General features: G+C 38.7%; 2 protein-coding genes across 3 annotated transcripts in view; one reads left to right on the forward strand and one right to left on the reverse strand.

Moving 5' to 3' along the window:
- The window catches only part of LRRTM3 (leucine rich repeat transmembrane neuronal 3), a 225,271-nt gene extending 201,233 nt beyond the window's left edge, over positions 1–24,038 (reverse strand). Inside the window, exons 1-2 of the mRNA XM_074296608.1 lie at positions 23,378–24,038; positions 21,468–23,002 (exon numbers count right to left, since the gene is read on the reverse strand). Coding sequence (XP_074152709.1) covers positions 21,468–23,002; positions 23,378–23,381 — 1,539 coding nt within the window. The 5' untranslated portion in view covers positions 23,382–24,038. The remainder of the gene's footprint in view (positions 1–21,467; positions 23,003–23,377) is intronic.
- Positions 1–24,244, forward strand: part of CTNNA3 (catenin alpha 3) — a 2,038,107-nt gene that overhangs the window by 789,824 nt on the left and 1,224,039 nt on the right. The window lies entirely within an intron of this gene.

Consider the following 24,244-nt stretch of genomic DNA (forward strand, 5'->3'; position numbering starts at 1 on the left):
CTGTCTCTGTCTCTGTCTCTGTCTCTGTCTCTGTCTCTCTCTCTCTCTGTATGTTTTTTGTTTTTGTCTTTTTCTCTGGTTGTGTGTATGTGTGTGTGTCCCTTTCTCTCCCCTTTCTCAGTTAAGTGGCTCTTAGGTCAGGAAAATCCTTTTCATGTTGCAGATCAATACTTTCACTGCAACTTGTAATTCTAGAGAATCACCTAGATTTGGTAAACTAACAGATTCAGCTACTTGACCAGGAGCACACAATTTGTGCCAGGAGTAGGATTTGAACACAGTTCTGTATTTATACCATCTCTCCATTACATCATCTTGTATCACATCTATATCCTCCATCCATTTAACCATCCATCTATCTAACAATATCATCTACCTTTCCTAGCAATATTTTGGCTATTGGATGAGTTCCAGAAAAAAAAAATAATGACTTACCCAGGGCTCATAGGCAATCAGTAAATCTAGGATGAGAAATCAAGTTCTATATGTTCTCCAAAGACTGGCCTCTTTCCACTGTATGTTGCTACTTTCTAGAGATCTTGATATTAGATATTAATAACAATTCTCTAGTGTATGCTCTGTGCAGGGTATCAGGATCAAATACGAGGCAGAATTAAGGTACCTAAAAAGGTCCTGAGGAATTTCTGAGGCATGAACACAAACAAGTATTGGAGTCTAAGGCCATACATTCAAAACTCAATAATAGTATTCAGGGCCATTGGCTTTGAATTTCCCAACTGCCAGTGCCTGTAGATCAAATGACAACAACAGGTTATCAGCCCTATCCCACTTCATCCCTCCCAGGGAACTCTTGGAGCCATGCTGACTTTTTGTTTTATTTCTGTTTTTGTAGTTGGCTTCCATCCACCTTACTCTGCAACTCTCCTGCACTGTTCCTTGTTCCACCCTCTGGGGCCAAGTCAAATAATCTTACCACCCCACTTACCCTCCTCTGGACACTCTCTACTTTGACAAAAATGATTTTCTAGGTCTCTTCCAGCACTGTAAATTTATGATTAAATGAAAGTCAACATTCTGCTCCAAAAGCAGGTCTGCTGTTTTGATGGCAAAGATACCATGGATTGTATCTTTGCAGAGATGATGGGTGGAAGTGAGCATATGTAAGGATCCAAAAATGGAAGAGAAAAATAACCTTTTTTGTGATCATCAGATAGCCAAATATATATATTTTAAAAAAGCTATCCTAGTTCTGAAATCAGAACTGAAGCATGATTTGAGATATATTGGGAGGCTTCGTCATTTCTATTTCTAAACTCAAATCAATACATAGATATTAAATTTAATGTATGTATATTATATATTTAATATATCCATGTATTATAATTAACATAATATAGATATCTTATACATGACTATTATAATATCTATGTATATTATATATATATATATACACATATATAAACATATATATGTGTGTGTGTGTATTTATATGTATATATAGGTATAGATATATAGTTAAATTATGCAGTTGTAAGTGCAATTAGGTTTCTAAACTCCCTTATTAGTAAAAACAAATATCTGGCTATAATTACTATCTAGATTAGATTTTTAGAATCCATTAACATTTTCCTTTGAGTATCATCTGAAGTGTTTTACTCTGAGGGCTATGGGGTGGTATTGTAGGGGGTGGAAATGGTAGGAGTTCCAAAAAAGATTCAAGGAAAAGACCAAGAAGAAAAGGAAAATCAGGGCAATACAATACAGGGGCAATCAGAATCACAGTGTGTTGATCTGACAGCTTTTTGTTGATCTGACAGCTTTTATTTGAGATCTGAGATCCAAGATCCGAGGGCTAAGATTCATTGTTCATGAGTAAACCATCTTTTTTTCCTTTGGGAAGACAGTAGAGATAAGACAAATTAGACAGGCTTATACTAACCATCAATTGTTGAAAATCTATTTTGTTGGAAAGGGCATTTTAGTAAAGTGATTTAAAAATATGAATAATCAAATTCAATAATGTCATGTCTGAGTCTGTCTTGGCCTGTCAGGAAAGAGTCCTGTTCTGGTTACTTGTAGGGGATGTAAGCAGGATTGTGCTTTAGTCTAGACCAGGGGTTCTCAAACTGCAGCGCACTGAGGACATTTATGCGGCCCACCGGGTTATGACAAATGGGCTGAGGGGCAGAGACAGAGTGTGAGTTTTTGTTTTTACTACAGTCCGGCCCTCCAACAGTCTGAGGGACAGTGAACTGGCTCCTTATTTAAAAAGTTTGAGGACCATTGGTTTAGACTATAGCAACAGAAGATATCTAAGAAAAATAGTCCAAGACCTAACTGAAGAGGGAAAGTCCTACCAAGAAGAGTGATGGCAAGAAAAGAGTTATATTTTTGTGAAACACACACTAGGGGTTGGATTGGATTTGTATCGACTAGTTCTATGTGTAACCAAAATGTTGAAGATATTGTGTGATGTAATCTTTCAAGATCTCCCCATTTGACCTATCTCCCATTACATATGGCAGCCTTCATCATAACTCAAATCCAACTCCATGACCATTTCCTTCTTTTACTATACCTGTTGTATACTCAGAGACATTTGGTAGCATATTAGAACCTGAAAAGCCACAGGAATACAGATTCATACAACTACTAAATTACAAATTTCAACATTGGAAAGAATCTCTGAAAAGTTTTAGTTCCATCTGATCTGGACCAAGAATTGTCCTACAACTAATTAGAAAAGCCGACATGTAGCCTCTGCTGAGAGTCCTCAATGATGGAAAAGCCCATTCTCTCCTCCAAGCTCCTCATTCTATTATTTAGGAGTTTTAATTGTTAAGAAGTCCTACTTTCTAAGTCTAGATTGATCTCTGTACAACTTCTTCCTCTTACTTATATCCTTTGGAACTGAACAGACAAAATTCAGACCTTCTTCCACATGGCAACACTTTAGATGGTTGAAGGTGGCTCTTTCCTCCCTCTTTCCTTAAAGTACTCTCTTCTCCAAAGATAAAACCCTCCATTTAAAACAAATGATTTTCATATGACCCAGATTCAAGGCCCCATTCACCTTTTTGATTGTTCTACTTCAGACATTTCCTAGATTATCCATTTTTTAGCTAAAATATGACTCAGAATCATATCATTAGTTCATTCATTTCATTTGTTCAATCAACAATATTTCTTAAGTGCTGACCCTGTGTTAGGTACATGTATATGTGGATAAAGAATAAAATCAATATTCCTCACAACAAACATATATTCTGATTAAATATCATTTTATAGATATAGTCTAGCTCCCAGCACTCTATGGCCAATTTCCCTAGGCTCTAGAGTACACTAGTTATTAGAATAAAAGGTGAAAGGGCTAGAATAGTCATCTAACTAGTAATGAGAATGATAAGCATAAAAAAGAGTAAAGACTTAATGTAGTAGGTAAAGAACTGGCTTCCAAATCCAAATCTTTTCACATATTGGTTTAAGAAAGTTGCCTTCCCCTGTACCACAGATAAATCTCTTAGATTAAGTTTCAGAGCAGATATCTGTTTGCATTAGAAGGAATTCCTTTTGGAACACAAGGTTTTGCAAAAGGTGAATGTTGAAAATGATTTCTGCATGTATTTGGAAAAACAAAATACTATGAAAAAAAGAAATTCTTCACTGAGAGCTACCTATTTTTCCATCATTTCAGTCATGTTCGTTCAGTCATATAATGACCCCATTTGTAATTTTCTTGACATAGATACTGAATTAGTTTGCTATTTCCCTTCCCAGGTCTTTTTTACAGATGAAGAAACTGAGGCACATAAAGTTAAGTGATTTATTTACCCAGGGTCACACAGCCAGTATCTGAGACTAAATTTGAACTCAAGACTTTCTGACTCTAGATCCAATGTTCTTTCTACTGCATCAACTAGCTCTCTGAAAATCAAAGACCTGGTTAAAGAAAAAAAGAAAAAAAAAAAAAGAAAAGAAAAGGTGATTGATCCTATAAGAGACACTAAAAGCATACTGGACAAAGATGATTTCCAAATACAAGAAGACCTGGGTTCCAGGTCTACTTCTGACCCAGAGTGACTCAGTGATTCTGTACAAATCACTTACCTTCTCAGTGCTCTAGGCTAGAAGTGCTAAACATTTGCATGTGGCCCAGAACACTTGTGAGGGTGGCCTGACCCACATTCAAATGTAATAGGGAAATAGCAAAAGAAACAAAACATCAATAAAACATAAATATTACACCATAAAACAAAGTCAATATCTAGGCCTCAGGGCTACTTATGTATGGATTAGTGAGCCCAGTTTCTATGAGTAGGACACCATTATGCTAAGACTTTAAATCTCAGAGGAGCCAACCTGCATTGCAAAAGGGATTTTCTAGGCCAAGAGTTCCCTCTAGCAAAGCAATCCTAGATCTAAGTCCCTAACTCTAGTTATAATCTTGTAAACACAGAAGGAAAAATACCCAAACTGGCTAGATGGAAGATCACAACTTCAAACTTTCTTTTCTGGGCCTGCATTTCCGTAGCTACAAAATGGCTTAGATGATCTATAAAGTCCCTTAAAACACTGACATTATGTGTCTCATATCTGTTGGTTATATAGAAAGAATTATAGCCGTATCCACATATTTATAGGCAAATATGACTTTATTCATAGATAAATAGATAATTGCTTATGTAATATTGTTGCAGAAATTTCAAAAAGTTCTTTTTCCTCAAAGGTAATTCTTCATGTCAGTTGAATGGTGTTTGCCACTCTACTGTTAAAAGTTTCATTTCTTTAGCTTAAGGATTAGATACTTATTGAGTTAACTTCCTGGTCACTTTTCATTCTATTCTGCCTCCATGGCAGTTGCCTTGCCCACCAAAGGATGACTCTGTATCACAGACTTCTTGCCTGATGAGTCCCTCACCATAACTTGAGTATCCTTAGCCATGTTGTCCACTTATTTCCCTGTTGACTCATTAATTTTACCTCTACACCAAGTAGCTTTGTCCTTGATGTGTCCTCCATGATTTTAAGCTCCCTTTTATTTATTTTTCCTTATTAGAATGCCTTAGATACTAGTTTTGTGAAATTGGACAAGTCACTGAACCCCATTTATCTCAGTTTCCTCATCCATAAAATGAACTAAGGAAGGAAATAGCAAATCACTTCAGTATCTTTGCCAAAAACAAACAAACAAACAAACAAACAAACAAAACAAATGGGGATACAAAAGACTCTGACACAGAAATAACAAATGACTGAATATTGGATCTATTTGAGTTGTGACAATATTGTGTTTCTAACCTTTAGTACTTAGTACAGTGTTTGGCTCAGAGAAGCCATTTAATAAATGCACACACACACACACACACACACACACACACACACACACACACACACAGTCTCTCTCTCTCTCTCTCTCTCTCTCTCTCTCTCTCTCTCTCTCTCTCTCTTTCTCTTTAACACACACACACACACATCATGTCAGGCTTTTCTTAATAACAAAATGTGATAATGAAGACTAGACTAGAACCATTATGTAGCTATGGCTGTATACTTGATATGGAGGGGAGGGCCATTGGGGAAAAGTATCAGGGGTGTGAGAAAAGACACAGATACAGAGACCAAGGTCACTAAAGTCAAATGGCCTCCCTCAGAATTTTTCTTTGCATAGACACTGCCTATAGATTGCAAATCCAAGGCATCTGATATATTCTCAAGTTATATGCATCAAAAATACATGATGTAATTGATAAAAGAAAAAGAAAGGGATAAAATAATCAATGAAGGAGGAGAAGTCAAAAAGTATCCTTAAAGGCCCTTTGGCAGAGGGCGAGGGGACACATACTAAGGAAAACCTTGGAAGAGAATGAAACAAAAAGTGGAAGCAAAAGATAGTAAGTATAAATTAGACAATAAATAAACCATCCAAAAGATGAAGAGAAGACTCATTAGTTGGTATTTTGAATAGAAAAAAAAATGATTTGAATACAATATAGTGAGAATTTACTTCTATTATAATTTTTAGACTCGCCCTGCTCCTTTCCTCCCTTGAATTTATAGCTCGCTCAATGCTTTTTGCAGTTGTGTATAAATCAAAAATAGTCACGCACATGTTGGTGTGGTGGACCATAAAAATGACCCAAAGTAAAGAGTATAAAAACATGAATAATACTGTATATTAGAGAATATTATAGGACTGCAAATATCCAATTCAAATTAAGAGCTGTAAAACCTTCCTTTACTATTCTGAAGTTGCCATATGAGTAGCTAAGACCAAGTGTACAGATCTCACTGGATATTGCCAGACCTTAGTGTATTCATGCACATTTTAAAGGGTTAGTAGATAAATGAAAGCTCATCCAGAAGAACAATGAGGGTGGCAGGGGAAACCAGAAAATGTTAGGAATGGTTACAAGAATTAGAGATGCTTAAGTTGGAAAAGATAAAATTTAGACATGGCAAGGCAGAAATTTGCAAATTTTTTAAAGAACATCATTGGAAGAGGAACCAGCCATGTTCTCCAGAGACCCAGGAGAGTTTGAAATAGAGTAAAGATGAATGTTCAGATGATTAAGGCTATTCAAAGATGGAATGAACTGTTGTGATTCTGAAGGCTATGAATCTTAGCCACTGGAAATGGGACAGTAGAGAAATGATTTTTATCAAATGGAGAAATGGCTAAAATAAGCTGAAAATCCTGACTTAAAGCTGGAAGGATCTATTGGATGCAAGGCTCCCTTATTTTCCAAATGAGGAAACAGGCATGGAAAGGTTGGGTGACTTGCTAAAGGTCACAGATTCAATAGATCAGACAGTATAGCCATAAAATAGGAAAATTGCTGATGTCATGTAGTTTCACAAACCCAGAAAGGTTTGTTGATGAAAAACATCATTTTTTGGAATCCACAAACTATTGTCTACCAGTCTATTGTTAAGAGATTTATCTTTTTAGCCTAATGCTTAGATGCCTAGTAAAACAGAACAATCTCGAGAAGCATTATTTCAGTCTTTGGCAAAAGTGCATCTTTCTGAAACCAAATTTAATGAGATGTGGATGTGGATGTAGAACCTCACTCCTTTAACTCTCAATCTAATAATATATAACATTACTCAAGATTCTAGCCAAACTGAAGATTCTTTGGATCTAGTTTTTATTTTGTCTGAAGGCAGGATCTTAGCCTTATTTAAATTGATTTCTTGATTGATTATAAGATGGAGAGAAGGCAATGATCTGTACTAATAAAGGACGTTCCTCACTGGGGACTCCCTATATTGCTGAAATCACAGGCTTAGTCTAAAATGTGTGCAATAAACATGTGAGTATTTTTTTATAATGATTGTATCTGTGCCCTTTCACTTGTAAACATTCTGTTCCAGTTCTTCACCATTCCCATCTGTAAATTGAATTTAATGTTGTCGTGTGTTGATTGCAAATTGGCTGCCTCGGCTAAAATATCTGACTGAGCTCTCTTCACTGCAAATGGAAAGCTTAGAGTTATTGCTCTAGAATCCCTACTGTCTATTCTCAAAAATGACCTCGTCCATCTGCTGTCAGCAGGATCTTTATCATTATGGTATTTAGAATAGGAAGGAATTTTCAAGATCATCATATCTAATCTTCTTTTAGAAGATGAACAAAAGTATTCTCAAAGGTTCAATGACTTTGCATCTTACCCCCCTCCCCAGGTCACATAGCTAATAAATACCAGCCCAGATATTAAAACCCTGGTCTTTGGATTCGTCCAGTCCAATACTCTTGCCTTACTGGTCCCAGTCTACTTCCAAGAAGTTAAGCTAAAGACCGTATCTTCTTTCTACTTGTGCAACAGGGTATACAAATACCCAGAATGACTTTCTCAACTATGGATGACAGGAAGAGTAAACCTTGAATACCATTTCATAATCATTCCTTTTCATTCTCCCTGTCTAGGAACACTCTCCTTCTGCCACCTCATTAATGAATTTAAGCCTTGGGAGTGCTGAATAAGGGTTTGTGGTTAATTGAAGTCCTCTGCTCTTTACTGACAAAATGTATTTTACACACTGGTTGGATGTAATTAGTGCGATGAGGCTTTAAAAGAAATTGGCTTTGCTAAATTTAGTATTTGCCATGCTGTTTTATATGTGAGACAAAGGGTTCTGGGGCTTATCACAGTAGAGACAGAACTGGGACTACTAATGGCTTCAGGATTGATGGATTGGGACAGTAAAACCATGAGCCTATACCAGGCACCTGGCCTTCAGCAGTCTGATTCCTTGATCCATCAGGGGTGGACAATCCAAAAGAAACCAAGAGAATATCATCCCATACATCTTTGGTTGCTTTGCTGAAATCCAGATAAAACTCTGGGTTGTTGAATTTGATTTAGGGTGTCTAGGGAATTGTTGAGAGTAGAGCCACACACACTCACACAGATGGTGCAGAATCCAAATTGGGAAGGACTTTAGAAGTCCTCTACCCACACTCTTCCCTGAACAAAGATCAATTCTATTCAAGTACCCAGGAAGTGGTAAGTCAACCATGGCTTGAAGACCTCAAGAAAGGGAGAATCTACTATTTCTCTAGACAGCCCATTGTTTTTATACTTCTTTAATTTCTAGGAAATTTGCCCATTGAACAAGGCTGTACTGTTTACAACTCCCACCCATTGTTTTTTAATTTTTTCTTATGGAGGCCAAGCAATCTTTCCATATGAAAGTTTTTTTCAAATATTTGAGAACATTTATTTGGTCAATCAATCAAATAATCAACAAATTAATATATCAATCAGTGTCAATCAACAAAAAATTATTAACTTCAAGGCCTTTACCATAAGGATGTCAAAGACAGAATTATAGTATGTATACCAGTATATCTATATCTATATTCATTATCACTAGGAAAAAAACTGAAAACATTAAATCCTCTCAATACAGAATTAAACAAACTGGTGTATGAATGTGGTAAAGTATTTATATACTCTATTATAAAAAAGTATATTATTATAAAAAGTAACAATGATAACATGGAGAGACATTTACTTGTGATAAGTATAGGTAACAAAAGCTATGAAACAATATATACAATGAAAACAGGATAAATGAAAAGAACAATTGAAAAAGAAATGTAATGCTTTCTAATTATAATGCCTGAACTTGGCCTCCTAAGAAAGATGAAAAATGTACCTCCCTTCCATTCATTTGAGAGATGGGGAACTGTGGGTGATTGCAGTGAACATTGCTTACACTGTCAGAACCAACTGATCTATTGGTTAAATTTTTTTAAACTGCCTCCGTCCCTTCTCTTTACTTTTTATTTTTAGTACAAAGATGGCTTTATCACAAGAGAAGGAGAGGAAGAGAAAAGTATTCAGAAATAAACATGGTTTAAAATCAAGTGTTATTAATTTTTTAAATCACTTAATAATTGCTTGATGATCAATTGCAGTCACTTAGATTCAGTTCAATTCAATAACAGTGGCTCTTATAAAAAAATGTTAAGGAGAACGAGCCATTTTTACAGGCAGAGGTTGTGCAGCAGAGCTTGATCTGCTTGGAATTGGTACCCAAAAGCTGGGGATAATTGCCAAGATTCTCGGTCTTGAAATCAGAGGATCTGCCTTTTAATCCTGACTCTCTCTTTGCTTATTACCTGTGTTGATATCAATACTCTGGCATTCTGATTCCTTATTTATAAAATTAGATTATTTGTTTCCTTCCAGTTATGAATTTGATGTGCGATCTGATCTATTGCTATTTGTTACATAGTCTATCTGAAGTGATAGGATTTTAGTATCTATCTATCTATCTATCTAATAGATCTAATATATCTATACTAAAGGATCAAAGTAAATTGAGATATACAAGCAAGATAATTGTTCAGGGCCAATAGAAGAATAATTAAGGAAAAACAGAAAAGAAGACAAACAAATGAAAAATAGTAGCAAAACCACAAGATTTGGGGGGCAGGAGATTTAATTGAACATAAGATTCTGATCTGCTATTTCTGAATTTTGTGGTTATAGGCAAGCCATTGTAGCTTTATGTGCCTCAGCTTTCTCATCCAGAAGGAGAAGGGACTAAATTGGTTCAAAGTACCTTTCTACTTTAATTCAGACCCTATAATAAATATGAAAAATTCTGACCCTTCTCTTGACTGTATTTTCAGTTGACCAAATCAGTTTTCTTATTTGTAAAAAAAAAAAAAATAGAATTATATTAGATGAGCTTTAAGGTTGCTACTAGCTCTAACACCCATAAACTTGGCCTTTCTAGGAAGCAAAAGAAGAGCTAAAACCCTTTTAAATTTAGAAATATGAAGACATAGAATAAGACTATGATTTAGAATTTGTGATATTTGATTTACTACCAACATGACTTTGATCACAGCAATGACCTTAAGATGGGAGATCTGTACTTATCATGTATAGCAACAATCCAACCTGAGGTGTTTGGCCCATAACTTTCATTGCCTGTTGTTGGGTTTCAAGTCAATTTTATAGAAATGATAACCAAAGATGCATGAGGCAGCTTGACCCTCCTGTTTAATAGTTTTGGGAGAGTCTTCCATGTATTGTCCATCAAGGAGAAGCACAAAAGCATCTAGATCAGTGGTTCTCAAACTACGACCCGAGGGCCACATACGGCCCACTAGGTTATGCCAAATGGGCTGAGGGGTGGAGACAGAGTGTGAGTTTTTGTTTTTATTATGATCTGGCCCTCCAATAATCTGAAGGACAGTGAACTGGCCCCCTATTTAAAAAGTTTGAGGACCACTGGTCTAGATCATTTAGATAAGCACCTAGATACCATGGGCTAAGTTTTTTTTTTTTAAATCTTATATGATAACCACAATGAACCACAAGAAATAGATGTCATTATTACCCTCATCTGACAAGGAAACTGAAGCACAAATAGCTAAAATAACTTGCAGTATTATACATCTAGTGTCTTCATGTTCCTGATTGGAGGCCCAACACTCTATCCACTGTGCCACATAGGTGCCTTTATGAGTTCTCATTTTACAATCTATCACTTTTTTCTTTTTGACTATATTCTAACTTTTCACACTAGAAGGTCCTAAGTACAGAGAGCTATGTGGAGGTAGTTATTGTGGGGGGACTTGAAAAGAGAACAAGAAAAGAAGGTTTGGAAAAATTGCTTCAAAGAAGTAGTTCATGAAACATAGAGGAATAGAGTGATGAGCTTGCTAAACCAAGAGTCCAGTTGAACACAGAAAACAAATTTGTAGCTGATTAAATCTGTATGGTGTTGTGATTTCCTCTAGCTTCGATCAGCAGCCTGTGAAGAGATGGTGGGGTATCCCAAAGTTCAGTTTTGGCAAAGTGTGAGGATAACCCAAGAGGGCAAGTTGAGATAGGATAAAGTATTTCCTACTGTAGGGATAATATCTTCAAAAAGAACTAAGAGATGGAGAGGAGGGTAGTCACATTATGGAATGGTTACAGAATTAGGGATTATAAGGTATAGGGAAGGAAGGAATACAAAAATGTTATGACTAGGTAAAGGAATTTTAGAATGAACATGAAAATGAAATGTTTATGGGTGTTGAAAACTTGAAAAATATGAGAATCTCTGTATGTATTTTGAGTGCAATGGAGTTATGGGAATGGAACAGAATGGAAGATGAAGAGTTGGGGGTATTTGGGGAAGCCTCAGTCCATATATTTAAATTCCCAAGTATGGGAGCAGGTACTGAGGTACACTGAACTCAATGAGAAAGGAAGGAGAATGTCTTAATGTTTGGTAGATAACCTACATCAAAATCTTTATTGGATGATAAATTAGGATTCAGTGTACCTACAGAGAAAGAACTGCAGGGTCATGGTAATAGAATGAGAACCCAGAAGTGTTCAGGAATTAGATTATAGTGACTTCCATACTTTAACCAATGAGTCATGGAGTAAAAGATACAGTATAGTCAGTACTGGAAAGGATGCTGAAGGGAAATCAGGGTTATCAAGAAAACCAGATCTCAGTGAGAGAAGATGGAATGAGTGAGGAAGGGAAAGGCTTAAATTGTTAATTATGGAAGGTGATGTAAGGAGAGATACTAAAAATCTTCCATGGGCTCTTGGCCTAAGAATTAGAGTTGAGGTGGGTTTGGACAAGGGAATGAGAAGGTAGGATTGAAGATGGAGTTAAAATACTGGTGGCAATGAAATTAGTACAGGTAATAATGAATAAAATAGCTATGGGAATAAATTAAGGAGACAAAAAGGGAGGGGAATATTCTAACTAATTGGAATTATGTCTAGGCAGACTCTCAGATCACTGAGAAAGCCACTTCTAGATCTAAATATCTGATTCCATGATCTGTGAGCTTGTACTCATTCAGATCTACTCAGGTTATTGGCAATAAAACAAACAAAAATCTTCTGTCTAAAAATAATGTTGATACAAATATGAAACAAATGCTCTTCAACCAGAGATTAACCATATCCAGTAAAGAGTGCTGGATTCAAGTTAATCAATAGTAGAAGCAAATGGAAAAGAGGTTTTGTTGAAAGTTTTCAATTTGTAGAGGCTTATGCTGGGGTACAAATAAGAGAAGTGATATTCAATATTTCTGTTTCTAGCAGAGAACAGCTGCGTAAACTGGTATAGTATGGAGAAAATTTCATACTAAATACAGATTTCAGGTACTTTTTTTCATTGAATCACAAGCCAAGTGATTGACAGTTGGGAACTGAAGCAACAACTCAATCATCTCATTGCCTTTTTAACCTTTGCAACATTGTCTGCATTCAATAGAATTGCTTACTCATAATTGCTGAATTAAAGGATGGTGACCACAAGAGAGATGGTAGAAGTGCCACGGGATCTTTTCGTGGATTTGTGATTTACTCTCGTTTTCCATACTTTAGAAGGTCATCTTTGCTGACACCCTCTTTTGAATTTGTTGTATAGAGCTCTTATTGTTTCTGAAAGTATATTTTAAAATTTTGTGGAATATCAGCTCATTGAGGTCAAATACTGTTTTCTTGGCATTTTCTGGCCCTAGAACAGTAATGGTAATTACTGTTGTCTGGTAATTAGTAGCTCTTGGCAAATAGTCCCGCTTAGGAACCCCCACATGTCTTATACAGTGATGGAAGGACAACTTCAGAAGCCTTCTTCAGAATACCTTCTGAAGTTATGTCTGGGCAGACTCTCAGATCACTGTAAAGGCCCCTTCTAGATCTAAATATCTCACTCCATGATCTGTGAGCTTGTACTCATTCAGGTCTACTCAGGTTATTAACAATAAAACAAACAATAATCTTCTGTCTAAAAATAACTTTGATACAAATATGAAACAAATGCTCTTCCACCAGAGATTCACTATATCCTTGTAGAGGGCTGGAATTCTGGAGAAGTATACTTGAAACAAGGTATTAACTCAGAGGAATTGATGAGATAATGGTTCTCTAGTCCGCATATCTATTTAGTTCTTAGTATGGTGATATAATGGTTCTCTAGTTTAAACTTAATCAGTGTGCTGTAATGATTTAATTACAATAAGACATATAAGGGCTAAGAAGGACTGGAAAAGAGACATTCTATCTTTGACCAGCCTCATAGTGGCTCTCATGTCTCCTGCACTAAGAGTAAGATGGGGCCAGAATCTAGACTCTATTCTTGTCCATTCTGGTGGTATCTATCCTGCTGAGACCAAGGCCCATCAGAAAGACCTCCAGAAAGCCAACCGGAACATTACATTACCTAATTGAAGTAACTGATAATTTTATATAAACACAAGTAGATTTGCTTGGCTATCAACCCCAGAAGAGATTGTTGAGTTACTACAGATGCTGCTGCTGCTACTACTACTACCACTGTCTTAGAAAAATAAGCCAACTTTGAGCATGGCTTTTTTATCGTTTAGTTGTTTGAGGTTGAGTCTGATTCACAACCCTTTTGGGGGGTTTTCTTAGTCAAAATATTTAAGTGATTTGTCATTCCTTTCTCCAAGTAATTTTATAGATGAGGAAAATGAGACAAAGAAGATTAAGTGACTTGCCCAGGTCACACAGCTGAAGCCAGATTGGAATTCAGTTCTTCCTATCTCTGAGCTCAGGGCTCTATTCATATGTAATGTAATTGCCCCAAGCATGACTAGGTGATTATTAAATGAGATTTCAACTCAATTCAACTCATGAAAAATTCAGAAGTAGCATGAGGCTGAAGATAAAAAGCCAGCCTTGCATTTAAATCCTATCCCTAACACATACTAGTTATGTGACCCTGGTCTAGTGACATAATCTCCCCATGTCTCAGTCAATTCTCTAAGACTTTAAATTACAGAGCAGGTGTCAATCTGAATTGCTAGAAATAACCTCATTAGGAATTCTCTATAAAGATGAAACCACAGATATGATGCTAAAATAATAAATCAATCTATTAAATACTTATCACGTACTAGAAATTGTGAACTGAAAGATTAAATACAATAGTCCCTAACTTCAAGCAACTTAGATTCTTTTGAACAAGTTCCCTTCTCCTCCCCCAAAAAAGAACTGAAATCAAATTATTTTCAGATCTGAATTGAGACACACACACACACACACACACATACACATACACACACATGAACACAGAGATAAAATTGCTTTCATGCTAACTTTTTCATTCAGTTACTCTGCTGCTAATATCTGAAAACTCATATAAATATCTATTATTTTAAGAATCTCCAGTATGGTACTTAGATGACCTGTTGAGTTCAAAGAAACAATTATTCCTTCACATGTATCAACTTAGTCTAAGAATATAGCTTTGCAAAGAAACCATTTGGTCAGAATCATCTCTATTTGGCCTCCAATGTGTTGCTTAAATTCATCAGTGTTCTCTGTCTTTCTCTTTGTCTTTCTGGTTTTTATTGTCAAACAGGAAAAGAAAAAAAGCATTTGCTGGGAATCCCTGTATAATAATATTAGTAGTTTTGGTACTAATAATAGGAATAGTAATAATATGTGCTTAGCATGTAAAATGTATGGGGTTGCCTGTCATCTAGGGGAGGGAGTAGAGGGAGAGAGGGGAAAATTTGGAAAAATGAATACAAGGGATAATGTTATAAAAAAATTCCTCATGCATATATACTGTCATAAAAAAATATAACTATAAAATTAAAAAAATTTAAAAAAAATAACATGTGCTTAGTACAGTGCCTGCCACCTAGTAGGCACTTAAAATGCTTATTGACTTCTAAGGGTAACAGTGATGCTGTGATTACAGAACAATAGAAGGTTAGTGACTTATCTTGACCTTCTTCTGTCTGGCACATAGTAGGCACTTAAAAGGGTAACAGTGATGATTATAGATTATAGATTATAGAACAATAGCAGGTTAGTGACTTATCTTGACCTCTTTCTGTCTAATTCCTTTAACTCTAGAGATGATGCTAATAATAAGAATATCAAAAATAATAGCAAAAATCACAACTGACATTTATATAATACTTTCACATTTGCAAAGCGCTTAATCTTACAGTATCTCATTTTAAGCACATGATAATCCAATGAGGTAGCTACTGCAAGTATAATTAGCTCTACTTTACAGATGAAAAAACTGAGAGACAGAGAAGTGACATGATTTACCCAGGATCACATGACCCAGTAAGTGTTAGAGGCTGGCTTTGAGCCCAGTTTTTCCTGACTCCAAGGCCAGTGCTTTATTCCACCTACATTATATCATCTCCTCAAGCTATGTATAAGCATGACGTTGCAAATCTGGTCAAAGAGAAACAGCAGGAGAGAGACTGGATTGGACATCACTGGACATCGGTTTCAAGATCTGAATTTCATTTGGCCAAGTTGGATTTCTACCAGCTGCTGGAGACCAGGGCTAGTGCTTATTTTTATGACTGGTTTAATCTATATCCTAAAGCTAGGATTTATAGGTTCATGCATATACTTTTGAGTCAGTTAACTTGGATGGGAGAAACAGAGAAAAAATATATATATGTATGTGCACACATATATATGTACATACATATACTATAGATATAAGTATGCATATATACACATATATATTCATTCATTGTTCATCTTATGTATTTGATCTTTATTCCACTAGATTGTCAAAGTAGGTTCTGGTTCCAAAAACATTAAGAATTACTCCAAATAAGCTCTTTCACATTTCCCTTTCTGTAAATGCCAGATTGAGAAAAGGCAAAGCAGAATTTGGAGCAGGGGATGGTTTTCTTGCTAATCCATGGAAATCCACTATTTCATCTAAGAAACCAGCTGTATACATTAGCATTGCTTAGGAGGAAAGCAAGGTGCATCATCGCAGAATCATTACATCACAGCATTTCATTTCTGGGAAGTCTGATTGAAGGAACAGGGCGGTAGATTACAAGGTGGAAAAGTGTCAAGCTCCCCAAATCTGATCATATGTGCAGAACATCAGGCCATTGATGTGCACAGCTCCTCCTCAACCCCTATAGGTCTGCTGTCTAACTAATCACTGAATAGCACATCACTACCCTTCCCTGTCAAGACAGGAACCACATTTCTTGCAAACTTAACTTAAGCCAAAGATCTTTCCGAATCCTCCCAAATGGAGATGTGGAAAAGTTCAGTGGAAACGTGTCAGAATCTTTGGCCCACATTTATGTGTTTAAATCATTTAAGTGCTTTCTCTTGAGCCTTCATTACCCAGAATGATTTCTTTCACTGAATTCTCAGTGTAGATTTTGAATTCTTGGTATCTAATCCTGCTCCTCTTCCTTTCTGTCTACATTTGATTACAGTATCCAAGCCAGTATGCAGAAGGAACCTTGTAAAGAGTCCATTACAATTATGCACCCTGGTGAAAGGCAGCAAAATGGGATTCATAGATGATCCATCCGTGGAGCGACTTACAATACAAATAAACACACTACTGCGCAGGAGGCAGGATAATAAGCTAAAATGCCTAAATTGGAGGATAAATGGCTGTGATTGATAGAATTAACCACTAGGTGGCAATATTATTCCACTGAAGTCCAGCTGGGCAATTGTACTTGGGGAGTGGACTGACCAGGAAAAAAAAAAAAAAAATTAAGGGGGGGGCGGTGTTTTAAACTCAGCAAAGATCCAGTATCAACATCTTGGGAAAATATAAACTCATTTTAAAAAGGCAGATTGTGTGTGTGATAGTTAGAAGATCATAGGAATTTGTTCCCTAGTGCTGAAATGAGATTGTGTTGTCCCACAGCCTAGAACAGACATGGGAAGGAAATCAAGGTGCATTTCTGAAGAGCAGATAAAACCCACGACATATAAGCTTGCATCGAGAGCGATCAAAGGTCTAACTAGAAGTTTCAGACATGACCTCTCCTCTAGAGATCAGTGGCAGAGATTGTGTAATTAATTGCTATCACTTTTCAGTTATGACATGGATGTTGCATTTCTCACTCCACATGTTCAGAGACTGGTTACCCTATGGAGCCTGCAAGAAATTGACAAGGTTTAGATATTGATGGTTTCCTCCAGAGAGTTCAAAGGTGTAATATGACAAAAATAATAGTAATCCTTAAATTTGCCATGAGAAAGAATCTATCACAATCACCAAGAGTTTGGTAAAGTTACGAAGTGAGGGAAATGGAGGGCTCTATCTCCTCTGAGATATAAGTCGTGCTGACATTTAGCAGATTGTTAAAGAGTTGATATGCCCTGGATTTGAGAATGAGAGAATTTCCTTTTCATATCTTAGCTCTGACACTAGTAACCTGTGTTGTAACTTTCAGCAAATCAATTAAACTCTTTAGGTCTCAATGATCTCCACTGTAAAATGGCTAGATTTAACTAGATGATCACTGAAGTTTATTTGAACTTTAAATAGATTATCTTGATTCCAATCTTCCTAGATACACTATGACTCATGGCAGCTTCTCTGCATCTCAATTTCTTTCCCCTATAGAATGGGCATAAAAAAAGCCCATCATGGTAAGGATCAGACAAGACAAAGTAGCTAAAGTGATTCACAATCAAGTAGTATACAAAACAAGATTGTCATCATTATCATCTCATCATCATTTCAAATAGTAATGATAATAATAACTTTTATACATAAATATCCCTTTAAGGTTTGGGAAATAGTTTACCTACATTGGCTCATTTGATCTTTGCAATTGTCTGATTAAACAGATAATATTTCCATGTATGTTTTATAGATAAAGAAACCCTAAGGGCTCAGAGAAGGAAAATTCTTTGCTCAGGGCCACATAGCTAGTTAGGAACTATGGTAAGTTTCAAACCCAAATCTTAGATTCCTGGTTGTTGCTGATGATCATTTTATTGTTCCCATTAGAACTGTTTCTTCCCTAAATGAAAAAAAAAAAAAAAAAAAAAGAAGAAGAAGAAGAAGCAAGTTAATGCAGACATGTGGCCTGCTCAGCAGCCATGTATTGCATGAATTCCCCATTTTCTCAAAGCATGGCCCTAGCATGTCAAGTGCCTGTTCCTTCTATGAGAAAATATTTAGGAGATCTGGTGGCTACTGATTTGTCATTGTATAGGCAATATGGCTGTTATAATGTTCTTGGCACTCACACAACCAGATTAAAGACCATTATTATCCCTGATTCAATGCAGATTTTCTTGTCTGGAGCTTTCAGCTTGGTTTCTGTCTGGTGTTTCATATATGGTCAACATTGGGCATAAAAAATGAGCAATTTAATGTTCGTCTCCTAAATACTAATCATTCATTTCCTCTTCTATTCCCTTCTTGAAACTGATTCTGCATTTATTTGGGGGAACACTACTTAGTATAATATGAACGTTTCAAAGATATACATGGCATGTATGAAGTACTGTAAGATTGAAGGAGGGAAAGAGCAAAATTCAACAAAAGTCAAATATAACAATAATGTTAATGTCTATGCTTTGCCAAGAGAGTTAGTGCCCATCACATGAGAAACAGATGAAATCACAGACTAGACATGTCATTTTTTTTTTTCACTTAGTACAGCACCTTTAATTAATATAATCACCTTTAGTACACACACAAACTAATTTGATTCAAGAACCTTTCAGACTGAGATGGGTCCATTTTTACTGACATTTCATGAAAAGCTGCAAAATTACAATTTGGTTACCCACATCGAAGAAGCTCCAACTATCCAGTTCTTTTTTTTTTTTTTTTTTTTTTTTTTTTTTTTTTCCCTTCCTGCACAGTGGATAAGCAACCTGCATGATTTATCAGCTAGGAATTTCTGATGCTTTACCACAAACCAATGGATACTAGCAGTATGACACAGTTAAATACATTGCAGTAATGAGCCATCCCCTCTGCCTTGGCCTCTAAACCAAAACAAAGTTTTATGGTGGAAAAGGACTAGGAAATGGCTTTAAAATTTTTATTGCTAATGAATCTATGATATACAACGTCTACTTTCATTGCAATTTGTATTCTATGGAGCTTTACCTTCTTTTCCTCCTACAAAAGCAAAATCTTAAAATTTCAGGGAAACAAGTTTTGGTTTTTTATTTTTATTTTTTTAATATGAGAGGCAGAAAACACCCTAGCACCCATTTGCTTTCCTCTCTTTGCTGCAGTGGTCCTGTTTTAGAGACACAGTGACATGGTTGAAGATGTGTGGACGTGTGGCTTAGCAAGCCAATTTAAATCCAACAGCGGAGCCGTGGACATCCCTGAATAAAGCTTCTGTAAAAGAGCTGTTGGGTTTGGGGGATGGAAGAAGAAATGACCCACCCATCACCTCCCCCCCACAATTTCCACAGCCATAACCCACTCCCTCCCCACATACAGATTTAAAGGAATAGCTCATCTGCATGGTGATATAACTTGTTTAAATACAGAAGCTGGAGATATTAAATGCTGCAGTCAATAAACTTTTGCCAGTGGCATAAGAAAGCATGGGCATGCAGCTGGCAGGGTGCCATCAGAATTTGGCCAGAGCCACGCTGATGGAAGATTTCACATTATCCATGGATATCCCTGAATCTCCCTAATGTCTGCAATACAGAAACAAATGGAAACTATGATGGAGTTTAAAAAAAAAAATGTTTCTTTCTTTCTGTCTTTTATAAGGAGTCATTTTGTTTATTTCTTAAGGAGTTTCCCCAAAAGGACTCCCCGCCCCACTCTCTACAAAGCCTGTGGCTGGTGGGATGTGGTCTTGGAAAGATTCCTCTCCAGCCTCTGAATGAAGCCTCAGTTAGCCATCAGAGCAGTGGTGTGCATAGCTCAGAAACAGGACAGCCTGAAGAAGCCTTACACAGAGAACCCAAGCTAATAAGCTCCTCAGCTTTGTTGCTTTCCCTTACTATGAGGTCTGTGAAAGAATTGGAAAGGAAAGAAGAAAAAAAGAAAGACAAAAAGAAAAAGGGGGGGAAAAAAAGAAACATCATTTACCCCACTGTAACTCTATATACCACAAGTCTTTAAAAGCTCTCTTTTCCTTCCTCAATCTTACTTTCTAAAATCTTTCCCTGGCAGCTCTAAGGGGAGTCTACCTCTTCATGTCTGCTTTGACCATTTTTCTGCAGTGCCATTTCAAAGTCCAAAGAAACCAATAGTAGGGGGAAAATCAGCAGCAACCCACAAGCTTGGGTTTCAAAAGAGAGGCAAGCCCTCAGAAACTTTGCATTTGCACTCATCACACTTCATTTTGCAATTCCCTGGTTGCATTTTTAACCCTTTCCTTCTCCCATGGGTTCCACTCCTGAAAGGGACTGAGTGCCCCTTCATTCTAGTACCATCCTTCTCCCACAGGTTCCACTCCTGAAAGGGACTAGGTTCCACTCTTGAAAGGGACTGAGTGCCCCTTCATTCTAGACCATCTTTCTCCCACAGGTTCATTCTTGAAAGGGACTAGGTTCCACTCCTGAAAGGGACTAAGTACCCCTTCATACTAGCACCATCTTTCTCCCACAGGTTCCACTCCTGAAAGGGACTAAATGCCCCTTCAATCTAGCACCATTTTTTGATTGGTTCTTGACATAATTTTGCTTTTTTTTTTTTTTTTTTTTAAACCCAGCTCTATTTCAGCTCTATCTCTGCAATCCTCATCTTTCCCAAAAGAAGGAATCCCTCAGAGAGCAGAATTCCTTCCTGGTCCCTTAGATGGGTTCAGTGAAATGCAAAAGCAACTCCTCCCACCCTCAACTGTATGCAGGTCTGGCCTGAAGGGAGCAGCATGACTGCAGATGTAGGGGATTACCGATGAAAGAAGTTTTATCTTAAAACAAGGGAGACTTTAATGAAATCAATGAAGGTTCTTGTACAAGAAGGGATTCTCCTAAATCTGGGGGGGAGGGGGAGTTCGGGCGAAGCGCGGTTTAAATTGCAATGAGTTGACTTTGTAAAGGAAAAAAATAATCATAATAATAAAGGAAGATCAAGGTGGTGCTGAAATTGACATCCAACTGGGGGAGGGGGGATTAGGGAGGAGAATGAAACAGACCAGAAACGTCCACCCCCTCCTCGAGGAGCCTCCCCCTCCCCCCCGCTTCCCTTCGGAGTCAGTGCAGTTCCAGACAGCCCCGCTATCTGGCAGCTCTCTTAGGACAAGGGGTTCATACCTCACACTCCCTGGAGCCAGACTTGGTGTAGGCGCAGGGTCCCGTGCCATTGAGCAGCATCTCGCTGGTCTCTGTGTTGGTGGGCTTGTAATCGACATAGAATTCCTGGGTGCTGGGGGTCATTTGTTTGAGGGACTGCCTCTTCTTTTTCCGGTGTCTCCGCATGAGGGATCGCTGCTGCAGCTGCTTCATGCTAGCCGGGTAGCGCTTCCAGGACACATAGATGACCAGCAAGATCACTAACACCGACAGGAACAGGGCCACGCTGCCGGCGATGATCTTGTGGAAAGAGATGTGTTCCGTGTCCTCCGGGTCGCCGTCCGGGCCTGCCTCGGTGGCCCCCACTGTCGGGGGGGCGGGGGGCTTGCTCTCGTGCTTGGGCCTGGGCAGCTTGGGTTTGAAGGTGGGCTTGGGCAGGGCCCTGGCCAGCTCGAACCTCTCCGTGGTACTCTTGCCACAGATGCTGTAATTTTTCACGGCGTCGATCACGTTGACCCCTTGGAGCTCTTTGGGGCTGGCGCAGATGATGGTGTTTTCCCGCAGCCCTTTGAAACTTTTCAGCCAGTTGACCAGGGAGCAGATATTCCTGCTGCATTCCCATATATTCCCGGCCAGGCTAATGTCATTGAGCGAGATCCACGAATCTAGAATCTCCTGCCCGATAAATGTCAACTTATTGGAATCCAGGTTGAGGCGTTGGAGATTGGGGACACACTGGAAAACGCTGGGGCCGCTGAAGGCTTCGATTTCGTTCCCTGACAGATCCAGCCTCTGCAAGGAACTCCACGTCCAGGACATGGTCTGCCCGATGACACTGATTTTATTCCACTGGAGATAGAGGTTCTGCAGGCTCACCAGCCTGGGGAACAGGGCCAAGTTGAGCTTGGAAAACTGATTATGCTCCAGGTGAAGTTCTTTCAGGCGGATCATGCCCGCAAACACGTTCCTGGCCAGGCTTCGGATCCGGTTGTAGCCCAGGTCCAGGAGTTCCAGGTTGCGACAGTCTTGGAAGATCCTCACCGGGATGGTTCGGAGGGAGTTGGACCGCAAATGTAAACTGAGCAGCTTCCGCAAGCCCCGGAATTGTTCTGATCCCAGAGACTGCAGCTGGTTATAGGACAGGTCCAAGTTCCGTAAATTGGTCACAGGTCTGAAGGTATTGTTAAGAAAATAGGAGATGCGATTGGAACTCAGAATCAACTCTTTCAGTCTGCGTATGCCATTAAAAGCATTCTCGTCTATATTGCTGATATGGTTGTGGTCTAGGTACAGCCAGGTGAGCTGGTTGAGCCCTTTGAACTGGTTATATTTAAGTTTCTGGAGGCTGTTATAGCGGAGGGAGAGACCTAAACAGCCAGCAGATATACTCGAGGGTATCTCCTGTAATTTCTGAGATTCACAATAGACCATTTTGCCTTCACACCTACAGCCCTTAGGGCATCCTCGTTCGGCAGAAGAGAGCATTGTCAGTAACACAGTGGGGGCTATTACCAGGGCTACAGCTGATCCGCTCAGTAGCCTAATTACATTGAAACCTGGAAATAAAAACAACTTAGAAAAGTTATCCCCCCAAAAAAAAGAATTCACGTATTTTTTTTTTTCAATCAAGCAAAGGGAAAATTAAAAAAAAAAAAAAAACATTCATGATTTTTTTTTCCAATTCCACATCAGGATCACCCCAATTTAACAGCTAATATCCTCTCTGCCATGTCAAGAAAACCATCTTTGGGAGATGGTGTCAGAGTTAAGCAAGGCATTTCCTCTGGCAGGCAATTGACTACAGTCCTACAAGGCAAGACAGTCTCTAGGATAATTAAGGCAGAATTTATGGACAGAAAATGTATCAATAGACAGACAGTTTCACATTTTTTTTTTTTTTTTAAAAGAAGAAGAAAAAGGACAAAACCTACCCATCCTTTGTGCTGTTCACAGGTCTTCCTTAGGTCCTTTGCTTTGGCTTAGGGTACCTCGAGCATGACAGCCCCTGTCAGCTGCACTGTCGTGAGTCAGGGCTCGCTGACACCCAGGAAGAAAAATTGGACCCCTTGGGAGATGGACCAATTTGGGCACATTATTCTTTGCCTGCCAGGCAGAACCCTCCAAGAACAAATAAATGCCAAGTGGGCATCCGCTGCTGAAGTCCAGATTCCTCCTAGGTGATGGGATCTTCATGAATGGTCCGTTTTGGCATCTTTACACTTTGAGGAGGGGGGAGGGGGGAAAATGAAAGGGGAAAAAAAGCCCTCCCCACCCAAACGTCCCCTTTAAGCACAACTTGCTCCTACAGTTTCTCCTCAGAGAGGAACATGCTGGGCTCCCGTGGGCCAGCCTCTGCTAGCAGGGCGACCTCATCTGTGTGCCATAGCCCGGCGGTCACTTCCCTTAAGCGGCCCTGGGTCCGGCTGCGGAGCTGCCGCTGCCCGGGAGCCCGGAAGCCAGGAGCATCCCCTCTGGCCGCTGCCGCTGCGCGTCCGCCGCCGCCGCTGCCGCCGCCGCCGCCGCCGCCGTGCAGGAGTTCAGCTCGCTTCTGCAGCCTGGCATGCTGAAAGCTCCCCCGACTGACTGACTGGCTGCTCGCTCCGGTCCCCCCGAAGCCAGTCTTATGTAAAGCTGCCTCCAGTGGCGAAGTCTATTATGGGCATGTGCAGAACCCCGAGCCTCTTTTATCTTGCAAATGAGCAAGCCCTCTGCTGGGAAACGAGAGGTGACAGGGTGGCTCCTGCGGGGGCCACGGGGTGGGGGTGGGGGGGTCCACTGGACTAAAAAGGGGGCCACTT

This window comes from Sminthopsis crassicaudata, chromosome 2, assembly GCF_048593235.1.
Source record: "Sminthopsis crassicaudata isolate SCR6 chromosome 2, ASM4859323v1, whole genome shotgun sequence".
In the NCBI taxonomy this organism is placed as follows: Eukaryota; Metazoa; Chordata; class Mammalia; order Dasyuromorphia; family Dasyuridae; genus Sminthopsis; species Sminthopsis crassicaudata.